This window comes from Lynx rufus, unplaced genomic scaffold, assembly GCF_022079265.1.
Source record: "Lynx rufus isolate CCGP_SWC_20201006 ecotype Redwood Valley unplaced genomic scaffold, mLynRuf1.p SCAF_45, whole genome shotgun sequence".
NCBI classification, from domain to species: Eukaryota; Metazoa; Chordata; class Mammalia; order Carnivora; family Felidae; genus Lynx; species Lynx rufus.
Genome location: NW_025814862.1, coordinates 741933 through 769601, shown reverse-complemented (window position 1 = coordinate 769601; position 27669 = coordinate 741933). Strand labels below are relative to the sequence as shown.

The 27669-nt window shown below is 53.5% G+C and overlaps 1 protein-coding gene across 8 annotated transcripts in view; it reads right to left on the bottom strand.

Annotated features, from left to right (window-relative positions):
* The window catches only part of TXNRD2 (thioredoxin reductase 2), a 51720-nt gene that overhangs the window by 2993 nt on the left and 21058 nt on the right, over positions 1–27669 (bottom strand). For 6 of the 8 annotated variants that reach the window (XM_047098276.1, XM_047098275.1, XM_047098277.1 and 3 more), the window contains exons 9-16: positions 19404–19423; positions 18522–18613; positions 16071–16245; positions 5999–6135; positions 2694–2789; positions 2289–2381; positions 629–700; positions 354–451 (exon numbers count right to left, since the gene is read on the bottom strand). In XM_047098276.1, coding sequence (XP_046954232.1) covers positions 354–451; positions 629–700; positions 2289–2381; positions 2694–2789; positions 5999–6135; positions 16071–16245; positions 18522–18613; positions 19404–19423 — 783 coding nt within the window. Of the gene's footprint in view, positions 1–353; positions 452–628; positions 701–2288; positions 2382–2693; positions 2790–5998; positions 6136–14758; positions 15092–16070; positions 16246–18521; positions 18614–19403; positions 19424–27669 lie in introns of those variants that run through there. The other 2 variants (XM_047098281.1, XM_047098282.1) reach the window with 2 other exon arrangements.

Genomic DNA, 27669 nt, shown 5'->3' with positions numbered 1-27669 from the left:
ATGCTGGCCCTGGGGCAGCTCTCGTCAACCTCGCTCATTACTGACTGGGTGCTTTGCCATGTGAAGAAGGGCCCCAACCCTGCTCATTCTGAGTAGAAAAGACCCAAACTGTGACCAACCCCCAACCACCACCCTGGGTGATCAGGGACATGGGCCTCTCCCTTTGCTCCCCAGGTGGCCCGGCTGCCTCATGTAACACGACGTGCCACATCTGAGGAGACGCTCTGCTGAAAACACGTACATGCTACATAAAAGCAACACCAACATGGCAGACTCCCAACTGCAGAGCCACCAACATTCGGAGGGACACCAGTCTGGGCATTGCACAACGGCTGACATTTCTCTAGACTTACTTGATCCCCAGAGCAAATCCTTGAGTGACTTCACCTGCATTGGGGCCGAGGAAGTGCAGGCCCAGCACCAGCTGTGGGGGCTTCCGCAGGCACACCATCTGAAAGCCACACTGTCAACTGCCAGCCTGGCTGGAGACAGGACCCCGGGGCTGCACGCACGGCCCTGCCTTGGGGGCACGGGTGGTTGCATGGAGCTTCTCCACCCGTGGGTGCCAGCTCTTTCCCTGCCTCTCACCTCCTGGCATGCCCCAGTCCAGGCCCATGAGGACACTTACCTTTATGTAACACTGGGATGCATCCCGTTCTGCCACTGTGAACTCCAGTGGTTTATAATATGCATGATAAACCTAAGTGACAAGATAATGATTCCTGGAGTCAGTAGCCTCATAGGCATTTTACAGGTCCAGTGAACTGCGTGGACGTGGTGGGAACCCAGAACTGCCCACTTGGCTTGCAGGTTGTGGTCTGGGGCAAGGACATGGCTCAGCTGGCCATGGATAGCACCCCTCTCTCTCCCACACAAAGGTAGACTGTGGCTGGAGCCACACTGTCTGCAGGACAGACCCTCTTCAATCCAGGCCCAAGACCCCTAAAGATCACAGTAGCAAAGTGGGCACCAGATTGGCTAAGTGCAGTCCACTGTGACAAGTCACAGTCCGAGGCTCAACATAGGACACGGTGCCCCCAGGAGTACACACCAGGTGGATGTTGCAGAGTGGACGGGGTGACTGTGGACATTGGAAGGGGATGTCCAGCCCACCCAGTGGCTCTCTGGCCTCCTGAGGGCACTCTGGTGCTTGCTGGGCCCTCACTTCAGCAAAGAGGGAGAGGCAGATGTAGGGAGGCCCCCGGGCCACACTGGAGCTGTCGGACAAAGGCTTTCAGCACCCGAGAAGGGTTCGACAGCGTGTTCGGGGCTGCGGCCGAGTAAAAAATGAGCGGGGCGCTCACATGTGCTGCACAGCCATTATTAATTAATGGAACTTCAGAGAATATTGTTCTAACTAAGACAGAATTGAAAAGAAAACAAACAAAGGGTATTTGGCCATTCAACATTGTGAAACATAAAACAACATTATAGAATGCCATGAACATATGTCCCCATGTACTTGTGATGAATCAAACAAAAATAGCAAATACAGTGCTGGGGGGAAGGCCGGCCTGTCAGGCATGGCCCGTTGATGGAGGGGACCGGGGCGCTGGGGCAAGGGGCAGGCCCTGGAACCCAGTGACTCATTCCCGAAGGACACCAGGCCCACAGTGGTGGCCACACGGGGTCTGGTTTCTCCTGGTCCGTCTGCAAGCTGCTGCAGTAGCAAGATGAAGCCACACGGAAGGCTCTCAGCATGCACAGCCTGGCAGGTTTCAAAGGCTCCTGCATCCTGCTGAGCCACCTGGGGCACCTCCTGGGGCCACCCCAGGCCACAGCAGGCCAGCTGAACAGATTCCAGAAGCAGCCTTCTTCTAGGGTGAGTACCTAAGTCTGGGCTATTGGGGGCCTGTGAGCTCTGGACGAATCTCAGATAAGGAACCGAGGCAGGGGTGGCAGGAAGGTGGAGGTACCCGAGGGCAGGGCCAGGTGGGGCAGGGTGGAGGTGGAGAGCAGCAGCTGGAGGGCAGGAAAAGGTCAGAGGGTAAGAGAAGCCTTTCCAGGTGGAGGGAGACACATGCCCCTGTGAGGGGGACCACAACCCAAACGTGCCTTCGTTTCTGGGGCTGTCCTCCAGCAATCCGCCCTACATATCCCTTCATACCATATCTCAGCCATCACTCGGGGCCCCCCTGCCCTACCCTGCCAAACTTCAGGCCCTGGAAAGCAGGGAGGCCAATACTGTTGCTGGCTCACCAGGCCTCTGTCGGGGAGAGGCCGTCATCAGGGCATGAGCGCCACACAGGCATGATGTCCTGGCCCCCCTCTATCCTCGGGGACCTTACCTCCACATGCTCTTCTCCGTGGCGAGCCATGGCCTCCTCCTCTGACAGCCCCACGCAGCCATACTCCAGCGGGGTGAAGACTGTGGTGGGCACCTGGAAAGCAGGTCTTAAGTGACCTATACCCTTGGGGACCCAAAACTGAAGATGCCTGCCATGGGACACAAGAACAGCAAGTGCAGGCTAGGTCCTCAGATGTGCTGGCTGGCGGCTCATAAGAAGGCAGGTGGACACCCTCATTTGTTCCTGGGCCACACCTTCAGAGCTAAAGCTCACATGCGTGCACACGTGGAGGCACATGTGCATGCACTCCCACAGATATACGTGCACACACACCCCATACCCCCGGAAAGAACTGCGGCCATCTCCAGGCTGGACTTAGCATGCTAAAGGGCGGTGGGTACTCACGTTGCTGTAATCCATCACATCTAAGGACTGACCGTACAGGCGCCGGGCCAAGAGTTTTCCTGCCATTATAGCTGTGGGTGTCAGCTCGGGCCGCCCCTGATGTAAGGAGGGAGACTGGGGTCACTTTGGCATGTCTGAGGGAGTCTGTGCAGTACCCTCACCACCACCCATGCCTTCCTAGAGAAGCTTGCCCCTTTCAGAAACCTCCAAAGGCTGTTTGCCTCTGGGCCCCAGGGCTCCTGGGGGTTGGCTTGTTCTCTGGCTTGCTTCCCTCTGTTCTGCTCTAAGAACACACCTGTAGTTATCACCCCCTTCCCTGGAAAAGCAGGTAAGCTGCCCATGCACCCAGCTGTGCTGCCCACACTCGTGCACAGCTTCTCTCCGAACTCCTTCTTCATGTTGGTAGCCTTGGAGAGCTGCCCTCATGACAAAGCTCAAAGGAGATCCCGCTACTGTTCAACCATTCACGTTAACTGGGATTCAGGCTAAAATGGGCCCTGGAAGCATTTCGTGTGCTCCTGACAAGCAGCTTGGCTTGCATGTCACAGTCCATTACAGATCCCAAGTCAGAATGCTGTGCTGCTGGAGGCCCCTCCGTCCCAGGGTGTGTCCTGCCTGGGGAGCAGGAGGTGGCACAGCCCCCAGTGTTCCTGCACGCGTCAGCCTGGGACCGGCTGCCAATCACTTCTGTAGCAGCAGGAAATGCAGATGTTGTTTGACATTCCAGAAATGAATAGAGATCCACAGAGATAAACTTGTGAAAGCAGCCCGTGCATTCCACCGGGCCTGACTAACTGCGGAAACGTCCATGCGCACAGCACACAATATCACACTAGACAATGGCCGCCCCACCCGCCTGCTGGACTCTTCCCCGCTGGATGCCAGACCACTGGGGTGTTAACTCTTTTGACTGCCCAGAATGACCTTTCCAACTGAGTAGATTTAATATTTCAGTAGATACTGCCTTTGTGTGCACTATGTATTTCTGGCAACACAATCTGAAATACTATGGTTTCTGCTATGTCGGCATGAGCCCTGTTGCACATGGATCTCACTCGGCTCCTGGGTGCACAGAAAGCATGGTCTAATACACAAGGCACTCTCCCAGGACCATGAGTGCTATCTTAGGGTGCAGCACACAGGATGAACACAGAAGGTGCCACCAGAGAATGCCATGTCCCAACCACCAGAGATCACACGAGCAACAACGCTGCCCAGTCATGTGGGCATGTGAAGCCACTCACTTCCGTCTACCCCAGCAGCCTGACTAGATGGTCAGAGATGACCTGGTTGTGAGGAGTGGCTGCAGCTCTTGACCGCATGCTCCAGCAAGCTGTCCCCGGGGTCCCACCTCCATCTGGTAGTCTGCTCCCCACGAACCATTTCATGAGTCTGGGTTCACAGGCAGCTTCAAGTGGCAGCCTCTTGGCTCACAAGTCAGCACTGGCCACAGCTAGTGGATGACCCTTCTGGTACCATGGGAACGCCAGGGGCCAAGTTGTCTTAGAAGGAGGGGTCTATATGGGGTCAGGTGTCTTCATGAAAGACTATGTCAGATGGGTAGGCTGGTCCTTCAGGAACAAAGGGAAGGCCCAGCCTTGCATGGCCTCCCACCCTGGTCTCTGTGCCAAGCTCTCCAGAAGACCTGCCCATTGTGAGTTATGGAAGAGGCTGAAGTTGGGATGGTCCTGCAGCACTGGGGATAGCTGCCACCTATACCCCCTCAACTCTGGGATGTTCCACCCAGGGGCCCACTTGTAGATACTGGTTCCCCCACCCCCAAGCATTTCCCAAAGTGGGTTCTGGGGTATGCATGGGCAGGGTGGTGCCTACACTCTCGGATGGGCACAAGCGTCCTCACTGAGCTCCCTGGGTCCTCTAGCTGGCTCTGTTCCTCCCTCAGGTGTCCCTGGACTGCTGCACTAAGCATCTTCTGACATCTACCTGAAATGGTTCACTTATTTACTTGTCATCTATGACCCCAACCAGAATGTCACTTCTATGAGGGCTAGGACTTTTGTCTGTTCTTGCAGTGGCCACAGAACTCAGAAAAGTGGCTGTGCCAGAACACATCACGATGGGTTAATAGCATCCCCCACGTGCGTGTCTGCCTGGAACCTCAGAATGGGACCTTGTTTGGAAATGAGGCTCTTTGCAAATATAAGTTAAGAATTGAGATCATTTAGGATTGGTCACTTAGGGTGGACCCAAAATCAATGAGAGGGTCCTAAGAAGAAAGAAACAACAGACAGACACACACACACACACACACACACACACACACACACACCCCACACACACACCACATACCACACACACACACACACACACACACACACACACACACACACATATGAAGATGGGCAGAAGGAGAACAGAGTGCTGTAGCTCCAAGTTGGGACTTCCCAGGGCCATCAGAAGATGGAAGGGATGAGGACTCGTCTTCCCCTACAGGCTTTGGGGAGAGCAGAGCCCTGCCCATACCTTGATTGCAGACTTTTGGCCTCCAGAATGTGAGAGAATACATTTTTGTTGATCTAAGCCACCCAGTTTGTGGTGATTTGTAATGGCAGCCACAGGAAACTAACACGTCAATGGTGCTGGCAGGTCTGGCTGCCAAGAGGCCTGCTGGGGTCTGGGGTCCTGGAGCATCTAACTCTCAGGCTTGGCCAGGGCCCCGCCTGAGCCACCTTCCTTAGAACATGCTGCACATATGCAGGACAGGTCGACTACTCCTGAGGCTTTGGGAACATGGGGATCCCACAACAGACCAGCCACAGGCCATGAAGAAGGGAGGGGCGCTGACAAGATGTCTCCCAGGCTAGGGGTGGGGCTTCCACCAGAGACTCACAAGGGGAGCAGCAAGCAGGCGGTGAGCTGGGGCTGCGTCCATGTGCTCTGCCCCCATCTGACAGCCCAACTGGGGAGGGTACTGACCCACCCACAGTTCAGAGGGCAAACTGAGGTGAGGAGGTCAAGCCTGGTACTGTGGGGCCAGGACAGCCCCAAGGCTCTGTATTACCAGCCCATCTTTGGGGAAGTTGAGGCCCTGTGTGTGAACAGATGCCCCTCCCTCAGAGGTTCACAACAGGAATCTGCTTTCAGTTTTGAAAGCTTTCCTATCCCCTCTCCACAGAAAGGAGGAGCATTCGAGCAAGCAGAGGCTGATGCCCAATCCTTCCCAGAACTTGAGTCTAATGGCACCTGGGGTTTGGTCCAGAGCTTCTGGGAGCCTCATAGGCCCCTGAGGCCCAGTGGGGTGGGGGCATGGGGTGGTGAGGCCAGGTGGCAGGTGCAGGCTGTACCTCTGCTACGTCTCCGATGGCATAAATGTGGGGGACAGAGGTGGCTTCCTGAGCATCAACCAGAATCTTCTGACTGTTGGGGTTGGTGTTTATTCCAGCATTCTCCAAATTCAGACTTCTGGTTTCTGGAATTCGACCTGAAGGAAATAAAGAGCAAGGCTGAAAGACTTTCAGCAGTTCTGACTGAGACTCCTTGGTTTATTCAGAATACTTCTCAGAATGCCCATTTGGAATCGGTAAAACATGGAGCACAATAGTGTCGAGGGGCTCCTGGCCTCTGTGAGCCTCACACGCGCACACACACACATGCACATACACAGTGCACATATGCACATACCTCACCTTTATTTGCACAAAGAAGCAACGAGAAGATGAAGAAGGACTAGAAGAAACAGAAAGGAAGGAAACAGGGTAGAGAAAGCAGAGATGGAGACAAGACTTCTCTGAATATAGCCTGTGATACAATTTTGGTTTTTTAATCATATACACAGTTTATATATTCAAACAACAAAAAATAAAAAATGGAAGAAAAGTCCCTGTAACTTGTAAACAACTTGAAACCAATGGGCCTAATTGGATAGGCAGTTGATAACCAAGCACAAAGATAATTTGCTCAAGAGACTATGGCAACGCATATTTCCACTGTATGTCCTAAGAGGATTATATTCTAACAATAAATAAACCTGGAAACAGATCTGATGTGCCATTCAAAGTGGTTAAAACCCCATAACGTCAAATTTAAATGTGGAATTTACTCATTCCATTTTCTTTTTTTAAATACCAAGTTCCTATGGCTCTGACCACAGAAAAAGTCTAGAAGCAGCGACAACCCAAGAATGATGCATGCCCCAGCCCTGTACGGTGATCTCAACCCTTCCCTACTGCAGAGCCCAAGCTCCAGGGAGGTAGCCTACTTCAGGCCTGGACATCTTATAGCATGGCACAGTATGAACAAAGGTCACTCTAGCCATGGTTGCAGAGACAACATGACAGGGCCACGCAGCCTCTGAAGGCATTGTGCCCTGAGCGGAAGACATGGAATATACACAACCCAGGTCTCTCCCAGAAGCCGTGGCTCCTGTCATATGCATGCATTTTCCAGTGAGGCTGAGGTGCACATGTGTCTCAGTCTTTGTGGAGCGTGTCTGTGGGCCCCAAGTGAGCTGAAAACCTCCTGTGTCCCCATATGGCCCTTCCTGGGGTAGGGCACCCTCCCTTCCACTCTCTGTGACCCCAGGGTTCCCCACCCTCCCACAGGGTGCTCTTCCCACAAGTTCATACTAGGGACAGGATGGTGCTTTGTGGTGGATTTATGCTTTTCCATCCTGCCACCAGACTGTGTTTGCATGAATAGGCTATGGCCTCCTGTCCCCAGAGTCTGGCAGCAGGATGTCCCCCAGAGCAGGCGGCGAGAATGCACAAACTTATGTCCTGCTAAGGGTCTCAGGGCAGGTCCCACCAACCCTCTCTGGCAGCCAGCACATGTGCTGAGTGAGTGGGGCTAGAGGCCAGGCCTTGGATGCTACAAGCCTCAGCTCCTCTTCTCGTGTGCCTGTGATGACTGCCCAGCATACATCCCCAGCTTTGAGACCTCTAGAGCTGAGCACGGAGATGGGCAGCAAGGCAGAGCCCAAACCACACATCATCCCTGTCCTCAAGTGCAGTCATTTTGGCTAATCCTAACGAGCAAGTCTTGGGTGCAAAGGCCAGTGGGGCAGGGGACGGCGGCACAGCAGCCTCCCTGCCAGCCTTCATATGCTTACAGCCCTGGGCCTTGTCACAGCCAAGCTGCCAGCAGAGCCCCCTTTCTCCCCTAACTCAGACAAGGTGGCCTTGCTAAGCCAGGAGGTAGCAAATGCAGCTCTTCCCGCCAGGCTCTAGGAGGACAGCGGCGGCCCCCTGGAGCTCCCTGAGGCTCAGCGTGTCTCCCGAAGGCAATGATAAACAGTTTCAGAGGTACAATTCCCACCGCTTGTGGTGGCTCAGACACACGAGAGGTCGGGTAGTGGGTGGTGCCAATCTGAACATCTGGAAGACCAAGTTCTGTGAAAGGGAAACCTTAAGTCTCCAGCTGCTCTCCCAGAGTGAGAAGTCAAAACACACAAACTCAACTAAGCCGTGCTTCTCAAGTTCATGGGGAGCCGGCTCCAGCTTCTTCATTCTGCTTGGCCACAGGAATCAGGTGCTAGGCGGGCTGACACCCATTACCCAGCATACCAGACACAGGCGACGTGACGCAAGGCCCTAGAGGTCCCTGATGGCATCCATACCGGCACTAGTCATGTGAATGGAGACCGGTGAGCATGTAGAGTGCAACATGCCATGCTGGCCAGTGTCCTGTCCTGCATAAGGCAGCGTGGGGGCCCAGGCCTGACTCCCGAGTAGGGGATCCAGCTGGCATCTGGGAGCTCTTGTGCATCTAGGACTGGAATGTGCTGTGCCTCAGTGAGGAAGGAGTTGGGCCCAGTGGGGAGGCCTGGTGGGGGTCTGCTGGATGGGCTGAGGGGCTCTGCAGGTAGGGGACTCATAGCTCAGCTCTCAGGCTCCTCCCCAGACCTTCAGTTGTGGGGAACAGGGCATACAGCAGCTCACCAGGCCCATGACCTCTAGGTGATGGCTCCAGGCTGAGGCTGGAGCATGTGAGGGCAAAGCTGGCTGCCTGCAGACCACCCTGCTCTAAGGCTAGCCATGCTGCACTCCTGCCTGGCCGGTCATGGGAGGTCAGGAATGTTTCCTCCTGTGCCTTATGGTAACCATGGTAACCACACACCTCCCAGATGCCAGCCTAATCACATCCAAGATCTCAAGAATATAAAGATAAATTTAAAAGGAGTAACAAGAGTGGAGTAGACAGAAGGAATATGCCCAACTTGTGGGAGGCACTCCACTGATGCTTCTGGGAATGAACAGTGAAGGAAGAGAGTGGTTGCACCAAACAGAAATGGCCCAAAAAGGGCAGCCGTTGGTACATTGGGTTTTGGAAGCTGTGCTGACTGGGCCTGTGTGGGGTGAGACCTGGGGTTGGCAGGGGGCCCAGCTCCACCCAGGCACCCCATTCTGTGGGCCATGCCCCTGAGCTATGTGGTAGGCCCTGTCAGCCTCATGGGGCCACAGCCAGGACATGGGCCTCACTGAGCAAACAATGTGGACAAGGGTCATGGAGGAGGGAGGGACATCCCATATGACCCTCTGAAGTTCTGTTCCCTTGTGCTCAGAGCCATCATGTCTCCCCAAAGGGGGTAGGGGCCCAGTCAGATGGTGTGCGGACCCCACATAGCTCAGGCCTGGAGCCCTCAAGGAAGTCAGAGGTGCTGGGGTAGGGACCCAGTGGCCAGCCATGCAAGCAGGGCAGCACTGGCCCCATGGACAATGCCCAGTCCAGGTCAGACTTAAATGACCAGAAGCCAGACTCAGGCACCGTGCAAAGTCTTCTCCCTGACCATTTCCCTCTTAGGCAAAAATAAAGGTAGCACTCCTGAGGCGATCTGGGGAGAGAAGGGAGCCCCCACGGCATCCCCCCATCTGTATCACCCTGTGTGTCATGCATGGTGCTTTCCCCCCCGCCCCCAGGAGGCCATGCGTTCTATGACCAATGGGATCCCTTGCTCCCTGGGGCCTCAGCTCTTTGGCACCTGGCTCGGGTTTGCCGAGCACTGCTGAGTGGCTCCCCTGGATTGACTCCCACATCTCTGCTCCCTGGACACCACTGGGATGGAGACGGCGGTCTGTCCAAACGTTGGTTTAGTTCCTTGGGACAGGTCCTTAGAGGAAGGCTGACCAGCCAGGTGGGGCCTCCTCGGAGCAGGGCAGGGAGCTGTGCCTGGACAGATGGCTCCTTCTTGGGCTTGCTCCTTCACTCCCACTGCTGTTTTAACTTTCGCTTCTTTGATTACCAGTACATTTGCCAGTAAAGTTAAGTACTTTTGGCCACGTATTTACTAGCTGTATTTCCTTTTACGAACTGCCAGTTCCTTGCCTTTTTTCCATTCATTTATACATATCTCCATAACTTCATTGCCTTGTAAGTAAGACCTTCTCATGTGATACACGAATGCCACTGCATCATATTTACCACAATCAGGGCATTAAGATTCCAGATGCAAACATGTTCTCATTTCCTCCTCAGAGGCAATGTGCGAATAAATATGTGGATGGGCCCTTGAAGCTGCCTCCTTCACCAGGCCCAGCTTTGCCCACTGGCTTGAGTCCCTCTAGGGTACCACGTGAGCCCTGGTGTCACCAAGGTAAGATAGTGCCTCCCTCCCTGTGCCCAGCATCCAGGGCACCCCAGGGTGCTGAAGTGGTGGAAGAAGCTGCATTCAGCCTGAGAGCTCTCAGTGCAGCTGGACCAGGCCAGCCCTCCCCTCATTGCACTGGAGTCCCACCAGCTGCTGCTGCTGGCCCGGGGGAGGCAGCTAGGCCACGATGCTCACCCAGCCAGCTGGAGAAGGCCGGAGAAGGCTGAAGGTCGAAAACCCCCCAGACGGCGCCTGTTGGTCATTACTACCTGCTCAGCTGGGCACAGGGATGCAGACAACCGGACACATGCGGTTTCATGCGTGTCTTTCACCCCGTTATGGGAAAACGGGCATTCCCTCCAATTTCACGCCTGCCTGGAGCACACGTTCCGACGAGTGAAGGGCAATCCGTGTAATGAGGTAAGATTTAAGTGGCAGCAGGAGTATGACAGCGCGAATGAGGGGCTCTGATCAGACAGGCGCAGCCAGCGTGTAAAGGAAGCAGCCTGAAGCTCAGTGCCAAGAGGATGGGGGACCAGCGGCTTCACACGGGCTCATGGAGAACCAACCCTCCTGGGGGGCACATACGTGGCCCCCACAGTCAGCCACCCCCATGGGCTGGGCCTGCGCAGCACCCTGGACCAGACACAGAATGCGGAACTCACACCTTTGGCACCTCTAGTCAGATCCCTTGAAACCTACCTTTTAAAAATTTATTATGTCTCTTGTCATCTTTGAGATTTTAGGGAAAAGGATAATGATGGCAAAGAGCTCCTTTTATTTTCTGGAATAGCCCTTTTTACATGAGCCCCAGAACCCTAGCCACAACCTAAAGCACCCCAAGGGCAGGGCAGAGCATCGATCCTGCTGGTCTGGGGCCCAGGCAGGGCTCAATGTTTGCTGAATGAAATTAGTGAGCCTTTGTACGACCTGAGGACCTTATCATGACTTGAGGCTAGTGGCTCACTATGACCACTGAGCACCTGCCACTCCCCCCTGGCCATCCTGATGACACCTGTCATCAACCCCCCTACATGTGGGTTTTTCCTTTTCAAGCTTGCATGCAGCACTGACAGCATATAAAATAAGCTCACATGGGCCCCTAAACCAGTCAGCCCTAGAACTTGGTGGAGCGTCCAGCTCAGGTTCAGCTGCAGCCTGGTCCACTGGAACCCCCAGGAAGGAACATGTTCCCTGGCAGGTGGTAACTATTGCTGTAACAATTACAAATGTCAATATAACCTTCCTGCTGGTTGTTCCCAGTAGCACTTAGACTTAGATAGTGCACATTAATGCATATAAACGAGGTTCACTTATGTTTAGAAACATTTTCACCAGGGCTTTCTTTTCTTTTTTCTTTTTTTAAAGAAATTGGTTTCCACCAAGTTCTAACCATAAATATTGAATTTGACTTGGTAAAAAGACTCTGCTGGATGACCATGAGCATGAAGGTAGGCCAGCCTGGGTCTGATGGCTGTGGAAGTTGGGGTGACCCTGGACGCACGGAGGAGCCAGCTCGCAAGCCTGGCATAGCTCTTGGCCCCTGGCTGTGCAGGGCATCCCACACAGAGGGCAGGGGGACAGTCTGTGAGCCAGAGCGGAGATAAATGACAGTCACTGACCATATGGTGCACCGTCTGGGGCCACATGGTGTGGTGGGGAAGCCTGTGGCCTCAGGCCCAGGAAGAGCTCCATGACTGTCTTCTCCTCCAAGAAAACAAACCACATACACAAGCAGATTGGGTTCTCTCTTCATGTTGCTAATTAAACTTGACGTTTACACTAAAATAAAAAGGTGTTAGAGTATCAGAGGCTCACAAGCAGAGCAATGCTTCCCTTAAGGCCTTGAGAGCAGAGAAGGGTGGGCTCATCACAGGTAGTTAGGCCCATCACAGACAGGCCACTACGGAGTACCCACTGGGAAGAACATGGCCACATGCAGTTTCCTACAGCCACAGCAGATGCAGGTCACCCCCAAAGAACAGGCCTGCTGGCCTTGGATTGGGCTTCTCTCAACAAGGTTGCACCTGTGTTCAGCCTGCCAGCCCCTCTCCAACATCCAAGTGCCAGCCATGGAGAGCCTGGGCCCCACTCACAGCTTTCAGGAGGCACTGGGGCCTGGACTGTCCCATCCATCTTGCTGGACTCAGAGCACTCCCACCCATGAATTCCTAGAGTCTGCGGGAGAGGGGTGGGGGCGCTTGCTTCTGTTTTGCCTCCAGCTCCCAGTGCTGCCCCTCAGCCCTAAGGGGTGGGGGTGGGGGTGGGGTGGATAGCCCAGAGGACTTGAATGGGGCATATCTGTGGCACGAGAGAGCCATCGGCTGAGGTTGAACGTGACTAACTAAGCAAATGACCTCATGTAAACCAGAGCAAGCAGTTCCCAGGGTAGAGAGGGGAGCCCCAGGCTGCAGCCCCTCCTGGGCAAATGCATTCCACTCCCTGGACACTACAGGCCCCCAGTGTTGTCTCCACAGACGCCACCACCTCCCTGGCCGTGGTCTATGTGCACATTCTGTTCAGGTGGACTGTACATGAAGTGGGGTCCTCAGTATGGTGGTTGGATTAGAAGTGGGAAAGCCAGGCCCGCAGTGCCTGCTGGCTCCCTTTATGCCATGTTAGAGGCTCAGAAGTCATCCTTAGGCTTTACACACAGGTGGACGACACCAGCTCTCCTGCTAAGACAAAGTCCGAAGAAGAAGAAATGGCTGATTCCTAACAGATCAACTGGGCTCCTGAGGCAGGGCCAGGACAGCCCTTCCTGGCACTTCGGACAGTGGGAACACCAGCTGTCTGGGCTTTCTGATCACGCGCAGGACTCCTGTGGTTCAGGAAAGGATGCGCCAGAGTCTCTACCTTTCCCTCAAGGGAAGGATAGAAAGCCTTCTGAGATGCTGAGGGGTACGCAACAGCTTTAACTGCTGGTTCTCCTAAGCTTCACTCCAGAGGCCCTCTGCCCATCCTCTGAAGCAAAGTCTAAGCTAAGCTAAGGATGAGCTCCAGCTCAGAGGTGTTTACACACCCAGGTGTCCACTCGGATGCCCTGTCCTGCTCCTGCTCCCCCAGACAGCTGAGGATTCAGGCCACAACTGGTTAACTGCACAGGGTGAATTCGAGCCCGCGGCGCAGTGCAGGCTGACTGTCTTCACTCAGCACCGTAATCGGCACATCTGCAGACAGGAAATCCTCCTTGCTGCGAGTTCCCAGTCTATTATCTGAGACACCTGGTGTGGGTGGGTGATTCAGAGACAAACAATGAGCTGGCCCCCTGCACAGCAATTAACTGCTTTAACTGCTAATGTATTTAATCCACCACGTGGAGATCAAGGCTGGGCCGAGGAAGAGGCTTGGAGTCCTCTTTGGCTTGTAGACTGCAGGGCCCACTTCTCCATCCCTATGGATGCTGTCCTCACCGGCCGCGACCAAGGCACCAGGCACAAGGGCAGCTCAACGCAACGGAAGCTCGTCCCAGCCCTCAGTGTGTCCACAGGGCACGAGGGGCATCCTTCTTTCCTGCTTTTACCCAGCTTGTGTGCACACAGCGCTCTCTGCTGAGGCAGAACTATGGTCCAGGAGCCATTTGTGGTACCAGCCCTTCAGCCCCCAGGGTGTTTTATTTTAACGTCCTGGATTGGATCATCTTTTATTGTAAGCAGAAATAATGCTTGGATAAAGGCTTATGGGGTAAACCAGCAGAAAACATTCCCAGTTGTTAAACTGGGAAGTGGCTCCTGATTGTTTACAAAACCTGGCCCGGGAGCGAGCAGCAAAGTCAGCACATGCCCGTACAGCCCCAGAAGGCGTGCCAGAAACCGCCGCCACCACAGCGCCGCTTCGGGAAGCAAGGTCAAAGGCCAAGGACTGTGAAAAGCTTCCACCCCCAGCATCAATCACGTTGGGCAGACTGTCTGGGGGATGCTCTTTTTGAAAATACAAAAAATAAAATGGACTCCTGGCGGGGGAGAGTAGGTTTGCGCGCCAGGGGCCCTGCTTGTTGCCCACCAGGGACCCTCCAAGCTTGGAGGAACTTGCAGCCTTCTGAGGGCATGGCCCCTTGCCCTCTGAGCTGCTGCCGTCAGTGTGGGCTTTGCTGATGGCATATGGGCACAGGCCTTTGCCTCTGTCCAAAGGTGAGAGAAGGGACATATTTTTGGGGGGGGGGGAGGCCCAAAGCATTATCAGGGGAAAAACTTGCCACCTCACCTTTTAGAATGGAGTTTAAGATAAATGTCAATTTAGGGGCGCCTGGCTGGCTCAGTTGGTTAAGCGCCCAACTCTTGGTATCTGCTCAGGTCATGATCTCACAGTTCTAGGAGATTGAGCCCTGCGTCAGGCTCCATGCTGACAGCACAAAGCCTGCATGGGATTCTCTTTCTCTCTCTCTCAAAATAAGTAAATAAACTTAAAAAAAAGATAAATATCAATTTACACTTCTGGATCTGAATAGTTATATAACCTTTCACAGTGTTCAACAAAATAAACCTAAGTAGGTTTTACTTAGTAAAAGTAAATTTAGTTTTATGATTTGAACAAGAATATTTCCTGTGGCCATTTGCTAAATTTTGGACAAGAGGCACTAAATTTACTACAAGGCATTTTCTTGCTTCTTAAATCTGCTTGTGTTGACCACACACAAGCGAAGGGTTCTGACTCCTCCAGAGTTTATCTTATTGTCTGATTCCAAGTGTTCTGAGAACTCAGAAAACCAGAGAGGCTTCTCAGATGTACATCGCTGTGTGGTGCAGCCCTGTTCTTCCCGGCGGCTCACTGCAGGGGATGTGGGAACCAGGCCGACCATGTCTTGACAAACGCTGATGGGACAGCCCCTCGGAGTCCTCAGTAAACATTCGATTAACTGACATGGAAGCAGATGATGAGACAGATAGCTACTCAGGTTCTGAGCTCATAGCGGAGGGAGAGCTGACCAGGCCCAGTGCAGAGAGACCCTGAGAACTAAACACCTCGAGAAAGGAAGACCTCAATTGTTTTTTTCACATGCAAGTTGACAGAAGGCTTAGGACAACGAGATTCCAACCCTAGAAGACAGGTATCAGGTGGGCATGATGTCCAAGCAGGTGTACTGCACCCAGTCCCACACGCCCTCACTAACGAGAACCTGTCAGCCCTCAGCGACCACAGCCCACTCACAGCACCACCGTGCCCCAGTCACAAGCAGGCTCATGGTGGGCACAATGGCTGAGCTCTCTGTTCTTCCTGCCTGGCTCCCGGCCAGGGTGCCTGTCCTCAAAGTGCACGTCCCTCCCTCAGACTAGCCCAGGCCCAGGCCCTGGGCCCGTATCAACCCCGCTGCATCCCTACTCTCCATCCTGCCCCTCAGGGGTGGCTTTGGGATGCAGGAGGATTCAGCCTGGGAAGGAGTATGTCTGGCCATGTCACCAATGGTCTAATTTTGCCCAGCCATGCTTGCTCAGCCTTTACCCCCACAAAAAGCTGGACCCATGCCTCTCAGAGAATAGGAGAATGAGAATATAACCACTTGTGGGTGAGGTGGCAGCCAGCCCATGCAAGGCGGAGAAAGGCCCAAGGCCTCTGCCCTATCACTGATGCCATCTTTGGAAATCTGCAAAGTATGACATCCACAAAGACCAGTAAGACCCCTACTCCTGAGGAGTTCAAAGCAACCCACAGGGAGGTAAAGCAAGCAATCCCACGGGCTATTATCATGGCCCAAGAGGTGGGCTGCAATGACTGGCCCACCTGAGAGCCAGCAGAACGAGGGGAGCCCTGGAGGCAGCAGGAAGGGGAGGTGGCGCTGCTGGTCTCCATGTACGGCTCACTTCTGTATGTGCACATGTGGCTCAGTGCACCCTTACCTATGGCCCACAGGACAGTGCTGAAGGTGCCCATGTTCTCCTTGCCAGAGGTGAGGTCCTCCCAGGTGACCTGGAGCTGGCCGTCTGGAAGTTTCTGCACTCTTGACGGGGTACAGTGCTTCAGGAACCTGGTGCCTTGAGAGGCCATGTACGCTGTGACCAAGGAAGACATTTGCTGCAAAGCACAAGAAAACATGCTGTGAGGACCAGGTAGCAGTGAGAATGTCCACTACTGAGGACTGTAGGAAGAAAGGACTTGGTCTCCTGCCTGCTTGAAAAGGCCCTAGAAGAGCCCAATAAAGGTTCTTCCAAAGGAGAAGGTGCAGTGCCCCTCCTCACACAGAGGAACTGAGGAACTGAGGGCTGAGCCGGGAGTGCATCTGATGCTCCCTGGTTCCAAATCCAAGGGCCTGAGGCCCTTTGGTTAGGATGCACTTGACCTTTAGACTCCTTTCTAGATGCTAAGTCTTTACTAAAAGCAATGACAGAGAAGCACCCCCTTCTCCTGGGGGGCTCTGGCCTGCCTAAACCAGATCGCACTTGGCTCTAGACTCGCCACCCCTCTGCCCCTGCCAAATGCTGTCACCTCCTCTACCATTGGGGGAACTGGGACACTAGGTGGGCACCTCTACTCCCCACTAAGAGGTACAAGGTAGCAGGTATGGTGGGGCCATGGGGCTGGCTGGGGTGTCTGCAGAGAGGGCTCCCTCCTCCCAGCCCAGAAGGCTCTGCACCGACTGGCTGCAGATGGGGGCCTGGTTCCTGGTGCCACTGTGGGGGCTTGTGCAGGCCAGAGCTCCAGTCAGACTTAGCTTTTTCTTTTAGGAAAAATTAAAGCCACTGTTTAAATCCTCTGGTGTCTGTTCATTTAGAGACACACACGATGAAGAGGCCTGCCTGTTCAGGATTGTCACACCAGTCACAAGGAGTGTAGGCTGTTGATCCCTCTGGATGCCTGACAAGCCTGAAGTCTCTGTCACAGTCTGAGGGAGAACTACTGAGTCAAATTGAGCCACATGGCAAGACCACTGGCCCTAGGCCTGCTACCAGGCCTTCACATCCTTCTCTGAGGCAGAGCAGGGCCTGGGTCACCTGGCCTCACCACTGTGTCCCAGGGCATCCCTTCTCATCATTCTCCAGCTTCTGCCCAGGCTCAGTGCTAAGGCCAGTCCTTTGAGTGGTCCTCATCCCTACATGCCCCTTGTCCGCATCTGCATCCTGCAGTGCGGCCTCCTGTGGCTCCTGTTTGCTGCCCGGCACACTCTACCCATAGCCCAAGACACAGAGACCTTCCCTGGATGCTACAGCCCTGTTGCAGGTGCTCAGTGCAGAGGCACTGAGTGAAGTAAAATAGAGTGGCTGGCACAGGACAGAGGGACAGGTCTCTGTGTCTGCTGGGGGGGTGGGGCTGGAGACTGGACACGGCAGGCTCACTGCTTCCCTCTGTGGGAACTCGCCAGCCCCGAGAGCCCAGAGTGCAGATGGACGGGGGTCTGTCTTCTTCTCAGGGACATGGGGGAAGGACATATGACATCTTGGCAGTGATAGCCCCAGACTTGGGTTTTAATGGATGACTTTCCCTTGAAGAGTTTTTAGTTAAACACACACACACACACACCAAACCATGTGCTTCTAATACGGATGCATCTATAGTCAGTGCTGGTATCTGCGTCTCGCCATTAGCAAGGGTGTCTATGCCCCAGATCTGGATCAGGACAACCTGCACTCTTTAGACCCCGCAGGGTGGCCCTCTGAGCTCCTGCCTGGCAGCTCAGGAGTGGCCGACTGACAGGAAGACTGCGTGTGGTGTTGGCCCTGCACAGTGGACAGGACATCAAACTGGTAGGCCCTGAAAGACTGTGTGGATGCTCCAAGTGCTCGGGGTGGACCACTGGCCAGGAAAACCACCAAACGCTCATCCTGATTCATGAGTTACATTTTTTTAGTCTATGGTGGGTGACTGGGAATGCTGCCAGGAGCTTTCATCTCCTGAGGTGGTCACCCAGGACCTCACCAGTCTAGCAACTGCTTCCCCACCTAGTATTGACCCTGGGGAGGCAGCACCGCATTTAGACACCAGAAGGGCTCGGCAAGGGAGACAGAGGACAGTGCTTCAGCCAACACTCGCCTTCTCATTAATGGAGAGATGGGAAGGGGTGACTCAACCTCGCAGTCTGTGAGGCTGGCCCGGGGTGCCCTTAGGTCCAGTGGGAGGCTGCAACATGTTCAATGTGCCTGTTCCATGTGCCTGTTCCATGTTCCTTTCCACACTTGGGTGGGTGTTTTATATTTCAGGGACAATCTCCTTATTCAACTCAAGGGCCAGTTTCTAAAGACTGAGACCTCATTCCCAGCCCATATCTGCACATGTCTGGGCTGGGGCAGCTGGCCGAGGATATGCAGTCCCCTGGGGAGAGCACAAGGTGGGAGTGGGGGCACACAGAGCCATACCTGGTCAAAGCCCCGGAGGGGGATGCTTCTCATCATGACAGTGGTGTCCAGTCCGAGCCCAGTGAGGAAGCCAGCACACTCTAGGGCCACATCTGCCAGAGGCTGAGGAATGCTAATGGATCATGACATCAGGAGCCAAGTGGAGAGACCCCAGTGCCATGGCCAGCCACCCACTCCCCCACCAATCCCCAGTCAGCCTGAAGGAGCCACAAAGACCCCCTCCCATACCCCCATCCCACAAATGCACACCCAAGGTGAGGTGGGGCCTCTGGAGGTGCAGTGACAGCACTGTGGGCACCCTCCAGCACCCAGTGCCCTGGCAGCTTCTGCCTCCATGGGGCATTTGTGCAGGCTCCCTGGAGTTTAATCTCAGCCTTTAGGGACAGGCTCCCCCTCCAAGGGGTCTGAGTAGTGACAGCAAGGAAGAGTTTCCTACATGAAAGACACGAAACAGCCGCTTTCGACCCGTATTCCCAGCTAGCAGCCCCAGCTTTCATCTTCCATCAGATAGCCCCTCTCCTGACCTCAGATCCTCCCATGGCTCCTCTCTTGACCCTCTCTGGTTTTACTGCTCCCTCTGAAGGAACGGGCCTGGCTGGGGCTTCTCTCAAGGGAGCACCACCTGCCTCACGGCTGTGTCCAGCTGCCCCGACTGGCTCAGCCGTCTCAGTGTGTGGCTCAGGAAATGTCTCCAGGAAGCCCTAGCCTCAAAGGTCAGGCTCAAATTGTCCCCTGAGTACAGGTAATCTGCCCTGAGTGGCCCTATAAGAGCCGGGATCCAGGCGGCAGAGTGTAGGCTTTGGCATAAGGGAGAGCAGTGCGGGAGGGGCCGTAGGGAGTGTGAGCATAGCCGGTTGTCACCTGCACACCAGCAAAGGATACAGCTGGCTCCGACCACCAACCTGTTAGAGGAACGGACACACAGAGAAAGAATGGTGAGTCCCGCACATGGCCCACCATGACACATGAGCAGCTGTCTGAGTGGGGCGCCCGCAGTGGGGATGGGGCCCTCAGCTTTCGTGCAAGGGGCCTGGTCAGCTGATGTGTCACTGCTGATGAGTCAGCTGAGGCTAACTGTTCAAACAGGTTGTCCCAAGGTACAAAACCCACTTTCCAGAGGCTCCGACTGTGAAATAAAGGACAAACACTATGTCACTAAATCGGGAAATTGCCTGGTGGTGAAGGATGTGAGTGGTCAGTGACAAAACAGCACATCCTGTGCAAGGTCCTGGGAGTGGGATCAATACAGAGTCTGTGGACATGGTAAGAAAAATCTCATTAGAAGTGGAATGGTTTTCCTTCTGTCCTAATGTAAATTCTGCCATGGGGTCCCTCTGGACCTCCTGTGGCCAGGATGGAAATGGAGATGCTTTGCAGGACAGGGAGGACACCAGACAGTGGGGAAGCTTCTGGGAAAGCATCAGTTATAGTCAGAACATTCTTGGACCATGGAAGGCCAGGCTGGAAAGGTCCACACATGCCTGCCCAGTGCCACCACACACAGGCCAGGGCCAGGAGAGCCAGCTCCCCTGAGCAAGGATGAGGGCACCTGAAGGCAGAGAGGGACACAGAGACTGAGCAGAGTCATTTAAAATATTTGCCCTAATAGGAGCATCTAGGTGGCTTAGTTGGTTGAATATCTGATACTTGATTTTGGCTCAGGTCATGATCATGCAGTTTCACGGTTTCGAGCCCCATGTTGGGCTCTGCACTGATGTTGCAGAGCCTGCTTGGGATTTTCTCTCTCTTTCCCCCCCACACCCCGACTCCCAGCTCACACTCTCTCAGTCTCTCTCTCATAATAAGCTTAAAAAAATTATTAAAAAATAAAATAAAATATTTGCCCTAGTAGAATAAATCCTCTCCTGTTATTCAGCTCCACTCTGCATGCATGAACACACATGCACACAAGCACACATCCACACATGTGCACAGAACCTAACACAGAATGAATATTCCCAGCCCGGGTGGTAACATGTGGGTGGGCTTGTCAGATCACCCCTTCAGCCTTTGAACAAGAGGAGGTGATGTAAGGATGGATAAGCCCAATGTCAGCGCTAATCCCAGCAAGTACTAATGATATAATTCCATTTCAAAAAGCAGCGTATCCCATGGAATATTGCTGAAGGTGCCCTGCGGGGAACAATCGGCACACGGCTTCGTCTCAGGAGCTGGGGATAGAACTGTGCTGGATTCATATTTGAAGTGAGTGAACAGAGCTCCGTATGTGAAAAAGTTGAGAGGGACATGGCCCCGCGGCTGGCCAGAAGCACGGAGATGCATTCAGAGCCCCATCCGAGCCTGCCAATGTTTAAGAAATAGACATGTTGGAGTGCACGTGTGTCCACGTGTGTACATAGCCACGTATATGTGTAATACGTATGTCTCTGTATAGGTACATTTTCAAAATTATGTAACCTAACTTCTTTTGTGCTCGATATATGCAGTGAAAGGTATAAGCCTTTCTTTAAGATAGGAAATTACAAGTTACTTAAAATACAAGCAGAATTTAACTGCTTTGAACATCCTGCCTTAAATGCAAGAATGAAGTTGGGTAAAAGCATCAATGCCAAACATGCAGTGAACTTTGCTCCCTGCTTCTGGTGGTGGCGATGGCGCAGGCCAACCGCCTCCCAGCCAGGCAGGCCATACAGGCACTAGGGGAGGCCCTCCATTGGACAGCGGGGCTGTCCCTGCCTGTCTTGGAGCCTTCTTGCCTCTGTAAAGTGGACCCTCCAGCGGGAGACAGCTGGCTGCCGGGTGCAGCGTACAGGACAACCCCAGGCCCTCTTATCACATTGCCAAGGACACGGCAGTGTAGTCTCCTGATTCTGGCAAAAAACTGTTTTGTTTCTGCAGCCTCCGGGTAACTCCCCAACCTCCTGCACTATATGGATGGGGAGCTGGATGGGGAGGTAGGGTGGGCGGTCATGTAGGTGCTGAGCAGCCAGCTCTTCCCATGGAGCCACCTAAATGCTCTGGGTCTCCTACTCCCACCTCAAAGTCACGGTGCCCACCCCTCAGGCCACCAGCTTTGAATTGCCGATGAAGGACACATCTGGAAGACAGCAGGCACCAGCTCAGCCATTCCTAAGTGGGTGTCCTTAACTGCATGTGTATAGTTGAAATCTCATAAACAAGCAAGCATCCTGCTCTCTTGAAGGTAATTTTGGGTCTCTTCTTGTCTTTGTGAGTATTGGTTTTCACTCCATCCCTGTGCCCAATTTATCAAATAATCATTATTCTTTGCAGAAAGCAGGATCCAAGAACTCTCTTCAAATGAGCTAAAGTAGGAAAATGCCAGAGCAAAAACAGACAGACACCGGAGCCTCCAGGTCACGAGGGGTGGGGGGGCTGCCAGAAGACAGGGGCACTGTTTTGTTTTTATTGGTAGCTTTGAAACTGCAGACAAGTTCCACTGGCTGCTAAGGGACTCTTGGCCAGGAAGGGGGCCTGGGAACCATGAGGTCAGCTGCCAAGGCACGATGACCACTGCTGGCCCTGGCCAGCCACAGGAGGACAGGGGTGCTGCCAGAAGAAGTCAGGACCAGCTTGTTGGATCTGGGGGAAGGGCCCGAGTGAGCCTCTGAGGCCTGGAAACACTCACCTTGTCACTACAGTAAGAGACCCAGACACAAGGGTATCAGTCCACATGGGAAATCACTACCCTGCATCCTGGGAGCCCCTGATTCAATTTTACGTGTGTTCTGGGCAGCTCTGCTCTCTGTGCCCTTCGGTGTGCAAACATTTCATGTGAAGGTATAACTACTGTGGGATTAGCCTAATCACAGGGCAGGCTTTCTTGTTCAAAATCTGAATGGGGGAGGAAGCAGAAACAAAAGCCTTAATTCAGACCCATGAAGCCCCAGCTTAAAGAGCCCTCCACCTGCCTCTCGAGTTTGAAGGCCCCTGATCCGCTCCCCAAAGGGAACACCCACACAAAGTGAGGCCCTCACGGCAGGCACCTGGCTCCTTGGCGGCCCCACCAGTGCAGGAAATGCCAAACGAGCTGTGAGCTCAGGTGCCCCGGGGAGGCAGCAAGGAGGGTGGGGGGCCCCAAGGCCCCCTCCCCAGTGGGGGCTGGCTCTGGGCTTGCCTGGGATCTGCCAGACCCATCCCACCCCTCAGGGCCTGACACTGGGCCCCCCTCCGCCTAGCCAGAGCCTCTGTGTTCTGGCCTCATAACAGATGCCACCTGGAGGAGTTGTCTTCCTCAGCCCCTAAGCCCGGCATGTCTTAGACATGCCAGGGAGATGGTCAGTGGGGCTTTACAGGCTGGTAGCCAAGTGTCAGGCAGATAGCTGGTCTCCCTTTTGCTGGACACAAGGCTGTCACACCAAATGAACGTGGAGATTAAGCAGGAAATGAGAAAATTCGCAGGAGTGAGTTTTCCTAACCAAATGGCTGTGGTTCTTCACAAGATAAATTTTATATTCTTCCCTTTTGCGCTTAGGGAGAGAGAAAAATGATCACAAAACCTAGTCAGATTCCAGACTTAAAATAAGGGTCACAAAAAAAAAAAAAAACCAAAAAAAAAAACAAACCTCTTAGGACCAACTCTGACAGGCAGTGTTAAATCAGCTTGAGTTACAAAAACACTCTGCCTCACAGAGCAGTAGGGTCCGAGGACAGAGAGGGCCAGGCTGTGCAGCTGTGGGAGAGCGGACAGTCCTGGGCTGGCGAGTGGGAACAGCCGGGTCCAGTCTGTGACCTGGAAATAGCAACTCAGTTGTGTGCCAGGCCAACGTGGGAGAAGAGCCGCCCCTAGGTGACTCCAGTCTCATTCAAGTCCTCTTATGTCAGAGAAAGGTGACAGTACTTAAGTCACCCCAAAGCTCCCCGCTCAGAGCCCACCTATGCACAGAGCTGGCCTTGTAGACATGGCGTGAACCCCAGGTGTGAGTGCTGACCAGCTGGGCCAGGGAGCCAAGGGGGTCTGGAGCAGAGTGACCTCAATTCCTCACCTTTAGGCTGCCTGAATAGTCACAGCGTGCACAGGACCTGAGGATCCTGGCCTGGGCAGACTGGGCAGCTGGGCCCAAGTCCCAGCCAGGATGCCTGGGTCCAAAAGGCCTGAAAGAGGAGGTGACCCTCCAGGTGAGTGAACCAAGGTCACCGGGCTGTATGATCAAAGGCGGAGCCAAGCTGCCTGGGTGCACAAGGATCCAGATACCCCAGTGCCTGCCTCCTTGAAAGCATTGTGGTGAGTCGGCCTCCCTTTCTCCCTTCCACCCTCCCTCCACCTGCCAGAGGGTTGCTGGGCTGGACAGCTGGGGCAGGGAGAGTTGCATGCCATCTCCAAGCTTCCCCATGCAGGGCAGCGCACACCCTGCACCCCCATTTCCTCCACTGGTGGTGGATAGTTTCTTGAAGTGGCCATCATCCCTCTGAGCATTCCTTCCGAAGGGGCTCCTGCTACCTGCCTAGGGGACCCTGTTCTTCTCCCAGAATCCTCCTCACTTCCTGCTCCTCCTCAACCTGCCCTGGATTTACCCAGAAAAATGAAGAAACAAGAACAATGGAAAAGCCAAACAAGCCAGACACAAAGCTGGCATTCGGGTAGCCTAGGCTGAGTGGATGCCTCAGGTGGGGGTGTGGTTCTGAGGGTCTGGGCAGCCGGGGTGCATCTCCCCCCTGGCCTCACAGTCACAGGGTCCTGCTCATGGACTTGGGAGCTCACACTGCATATGCTAGAGTTTTCTACACGTGATCTGTTACCTCTGGGGTAATCCAGCTGTGTAGTGAAGGGTGTTTAATTCTTTCCACCAACTGGGCTTGGGCTTCATCATCCCCTCTCTACCATCTATCCAGCCTTAGGTTCCCCAGACCTGGATTCGAGCAAAGGAGGATAGGGGCACTCTTCAAATGTCTGTGAGCCTACAACTCCTCTATGGCCACTGGGGTTCATGCCTTGAGGGGGCAAAGACGTGGAGCAACCATAGGACACAGGCCTCACGAAGGGCTACTTGCCACTGTGCCCCACTCCGATACATCCTGAAAGGTCTCAGATGCTGCCTGTGCCCCGTCATGGGGAGGGACGAAGGGAAGAAGGCCCTGTGCATGCTGTAGAACCCATAAGGGACGTGGGGCCGGACGTGCCCACCCAGAGGCCTGTGGGGATGGCACCCGCTGCAGGCGGAGCCCAGGCTCTCTGGGCACCCTCCACCACCGGCTGGGCCTCCCGATGGGACCAAGCAGAAATGCCCAGCCCGGCTGTGGGAGGCACTACAGGGCTGGGGGGCAGCCCTCAGGTCCATATTAATTTCAGCTCCATTTTAAAAGCAAGTTAAAATAAACACAGGGAATATTTATAAGGCAAATAAATCTGGCAGAAACAGCCCCTCCAAGTGTGAGCAGAGGCCTCCCCCTCAGCCCCAGCCCAAGCTGATAAAATACAGAAATGCTACTGTAGACCCTCCGGGCTTATTTTGACTGCAGCAGAGGAATGTAGCATGTAAACACTGACTCCCATATCACACTGTTACAACTTGCATTAACAGCACCGGACAAAAGCCGCATTTTCACAGAAGCATCGTACAGGGATATATCTCCAGCTTAATTTTTAAAAAAAACCATTTCCTCACATAAATCATGCTCAGAACGAAACGGGTGACTGATACATTGCAAACACTTTTTTCTTAAACAATAACATACCTAGATTCCTTCTAAACGAAAGAGCTTTTTTAAAAAAAAAAAAAATCTTCTAAATGTTTTTTTTCTGAAGAAAATAAACACAGCACTTTCTTTCCTGACCAAAATATCTGGGGTGGTGTCTTCCCAGCGGAGCAGGCCACTGCCCCGGCACTCGGTCACAGAGGAGGGGCCCACAGCTTGGGCCACCAGGCTGAGCACCGGCGGCACCCACCATGCCTGCGCCTCCCGCCCTCCCCAGCCCTGAGTGATGGCCTAGGCCAGCCTCTCCACACACCCAGCCTCCATGACCAGTGGCTAGGGAGAGAATCACTAGAAACCGACCCCTTCCTGGGCACTGAAGACACCACTTTTAAAATGTAATGGGAAAAGAGCAAACAAAAGAAAACAACAGAATATGCAGGAACTAATTTGACAAAAGACTGGGATTCAGAAAATGCTGGCCTTTGGTCATGGGCCGAGACAACTGAAGCGCATGGCAGCCTCAAACAGGACACAAGTTTCCGTGCAGGGAGCTGGCCTCCCAGGCACTTGCACATTCAAGGCTGAACCACGGGTCCAGCGGACCACTGTGGACAGGCTGGCAAACCAGGTCTACATTCCACCCAGAGGAATCAATGCGAAAGAAAACTAAGAAGATCTGAAGCCAACGCCAGGCACTTGCACCAGTGATACAGGAAAGTGGGAGCCAGGAGCCAGAGCAGGACCGGGATTCCACTCGGGGATGGAGCTTTCAGCCCGGCTCAAGGGTGAGTGGTCAGCGACACGGGAACCCTAGAAGCCTGTTCTCTACCACTCCACACCACACACCACTCCATTCCACTCCACATACCATACCACCCACATCTCTCCACTCCATTCCACTCCACACCACACCCCTCTACACCTCACACCAGTCCCCTCCACGTACCATTCCACACGCCTCCACTCCACACCACACAACCACTCCATACCATTCCACCTACCACACCACACCATATCCCTCCACTCCATTCCACACCACACCGCTCCACGCCACACACCATTTAAGACCACACCCCTCCACTCCACACCCCTCCACACCACACCCTCTACTCCACACCATACCATTCCACACCACACTCCTCCACTCCACTCCACACCACACCACACCACACCATACCATATCACAGATGAACTGCAAATACCTCAAGGTCGCAAAGGAAAATCTGACCTGTGGAAGGCCTAAAGGAAAATACAGGGGCTCTTTTTCAAAAACAATCTTGGGGGTGGAGCAGGCCTTCCTGAACATGCAATAAATCTAAAAGCCATTAAGTGTAAAAAGAGATCTAAGGTACGTAAAAAAAAAAAAAAAAAAAAAAGTTAAAAAAAAACCATTTGTACATCACACAAGTTAAGCGACATGACAAGCTGAGAAAATCTGCAGTATAAACGACATGGGATCACAGCCTTAATACGCAAACCAGCTGGAAGATAAGAAACAGATAAGAAAAAAGGAAAACCGGATAGAAAGTGGGCCAAGGACCAAGCTGACAACACACACACACACACACACACACACTCTTTCTCTCTCTCTCTCTCTCTCTCTCTCTCTCTCTCTCTCTCACACACACACACACGCACACACTCTCTCTCTCACACACATTCACAGACACACTCAGTTTTTTTTTAATTTTTTAAAAATGTTTATTTTTGAGAGAGACAGAGACAGAATGCGAGTGGGTAAGAGGCAGAGAGAGAGGGAGACACAGAATCCGAAGCAGGCTCCAGGCTCCCAGCTGTAGCACAGGGCCCAACGCGGGGCTCGAACTCACGAGCTGTGACATCATGACCTGAGCCGAAGTTGGACACTCAACCAACTGAGCCACCCAGGCGCCCCAACACACTCAGTTTTAAATGGCTAATAAATATGTGAAATGATGACTAATAATAGCAAATCCAAATAAAATCAGGCCATGTTTAACCAATTGGCTGATGATAAAAGAAAAGATAACTCAGAAATTTCGGCATAGAGGAAAAAAATGATCAACGTGACAACATGAAAACTACAAACTTCTGTATGAAAAAATACCCCCAAGTAGAAAGACAAACCACAGCTGGGGGAACTGGTAGAAGGTGATGGACAGAGGGATGCAAACCTGCATGAGCTTGACCACAGTCACTGGGAGGGACCACACAGGCCTTGGGCACAAACAAGTGGTGCTCACCCCAAAGGAGCAGGGGGAGAGGTTCCCTTCTGTTTTACAGCTCATGAAAAAGCTGAAGTCCCAGGCAGGGCGAAGGGGGACAGCAGGCAGAAGCGCACCTGTAACCTGGTGAAGCCCACCAGGAGGGAGGGCCTGCTAGCAGCATGGGTGAAGGTGTGAAGGGCACCTACCCCTGCACCTGGGTTCTCTACCTGTAGGAAACACCCCTGACAGGTGTATATAACATGCAAGAAGCATTATGACAGTAATAAGATGCACGTCAAAGGTTTTCACTGCAGCATTTCATGATGATGACAAAAAGAGACTAGGGA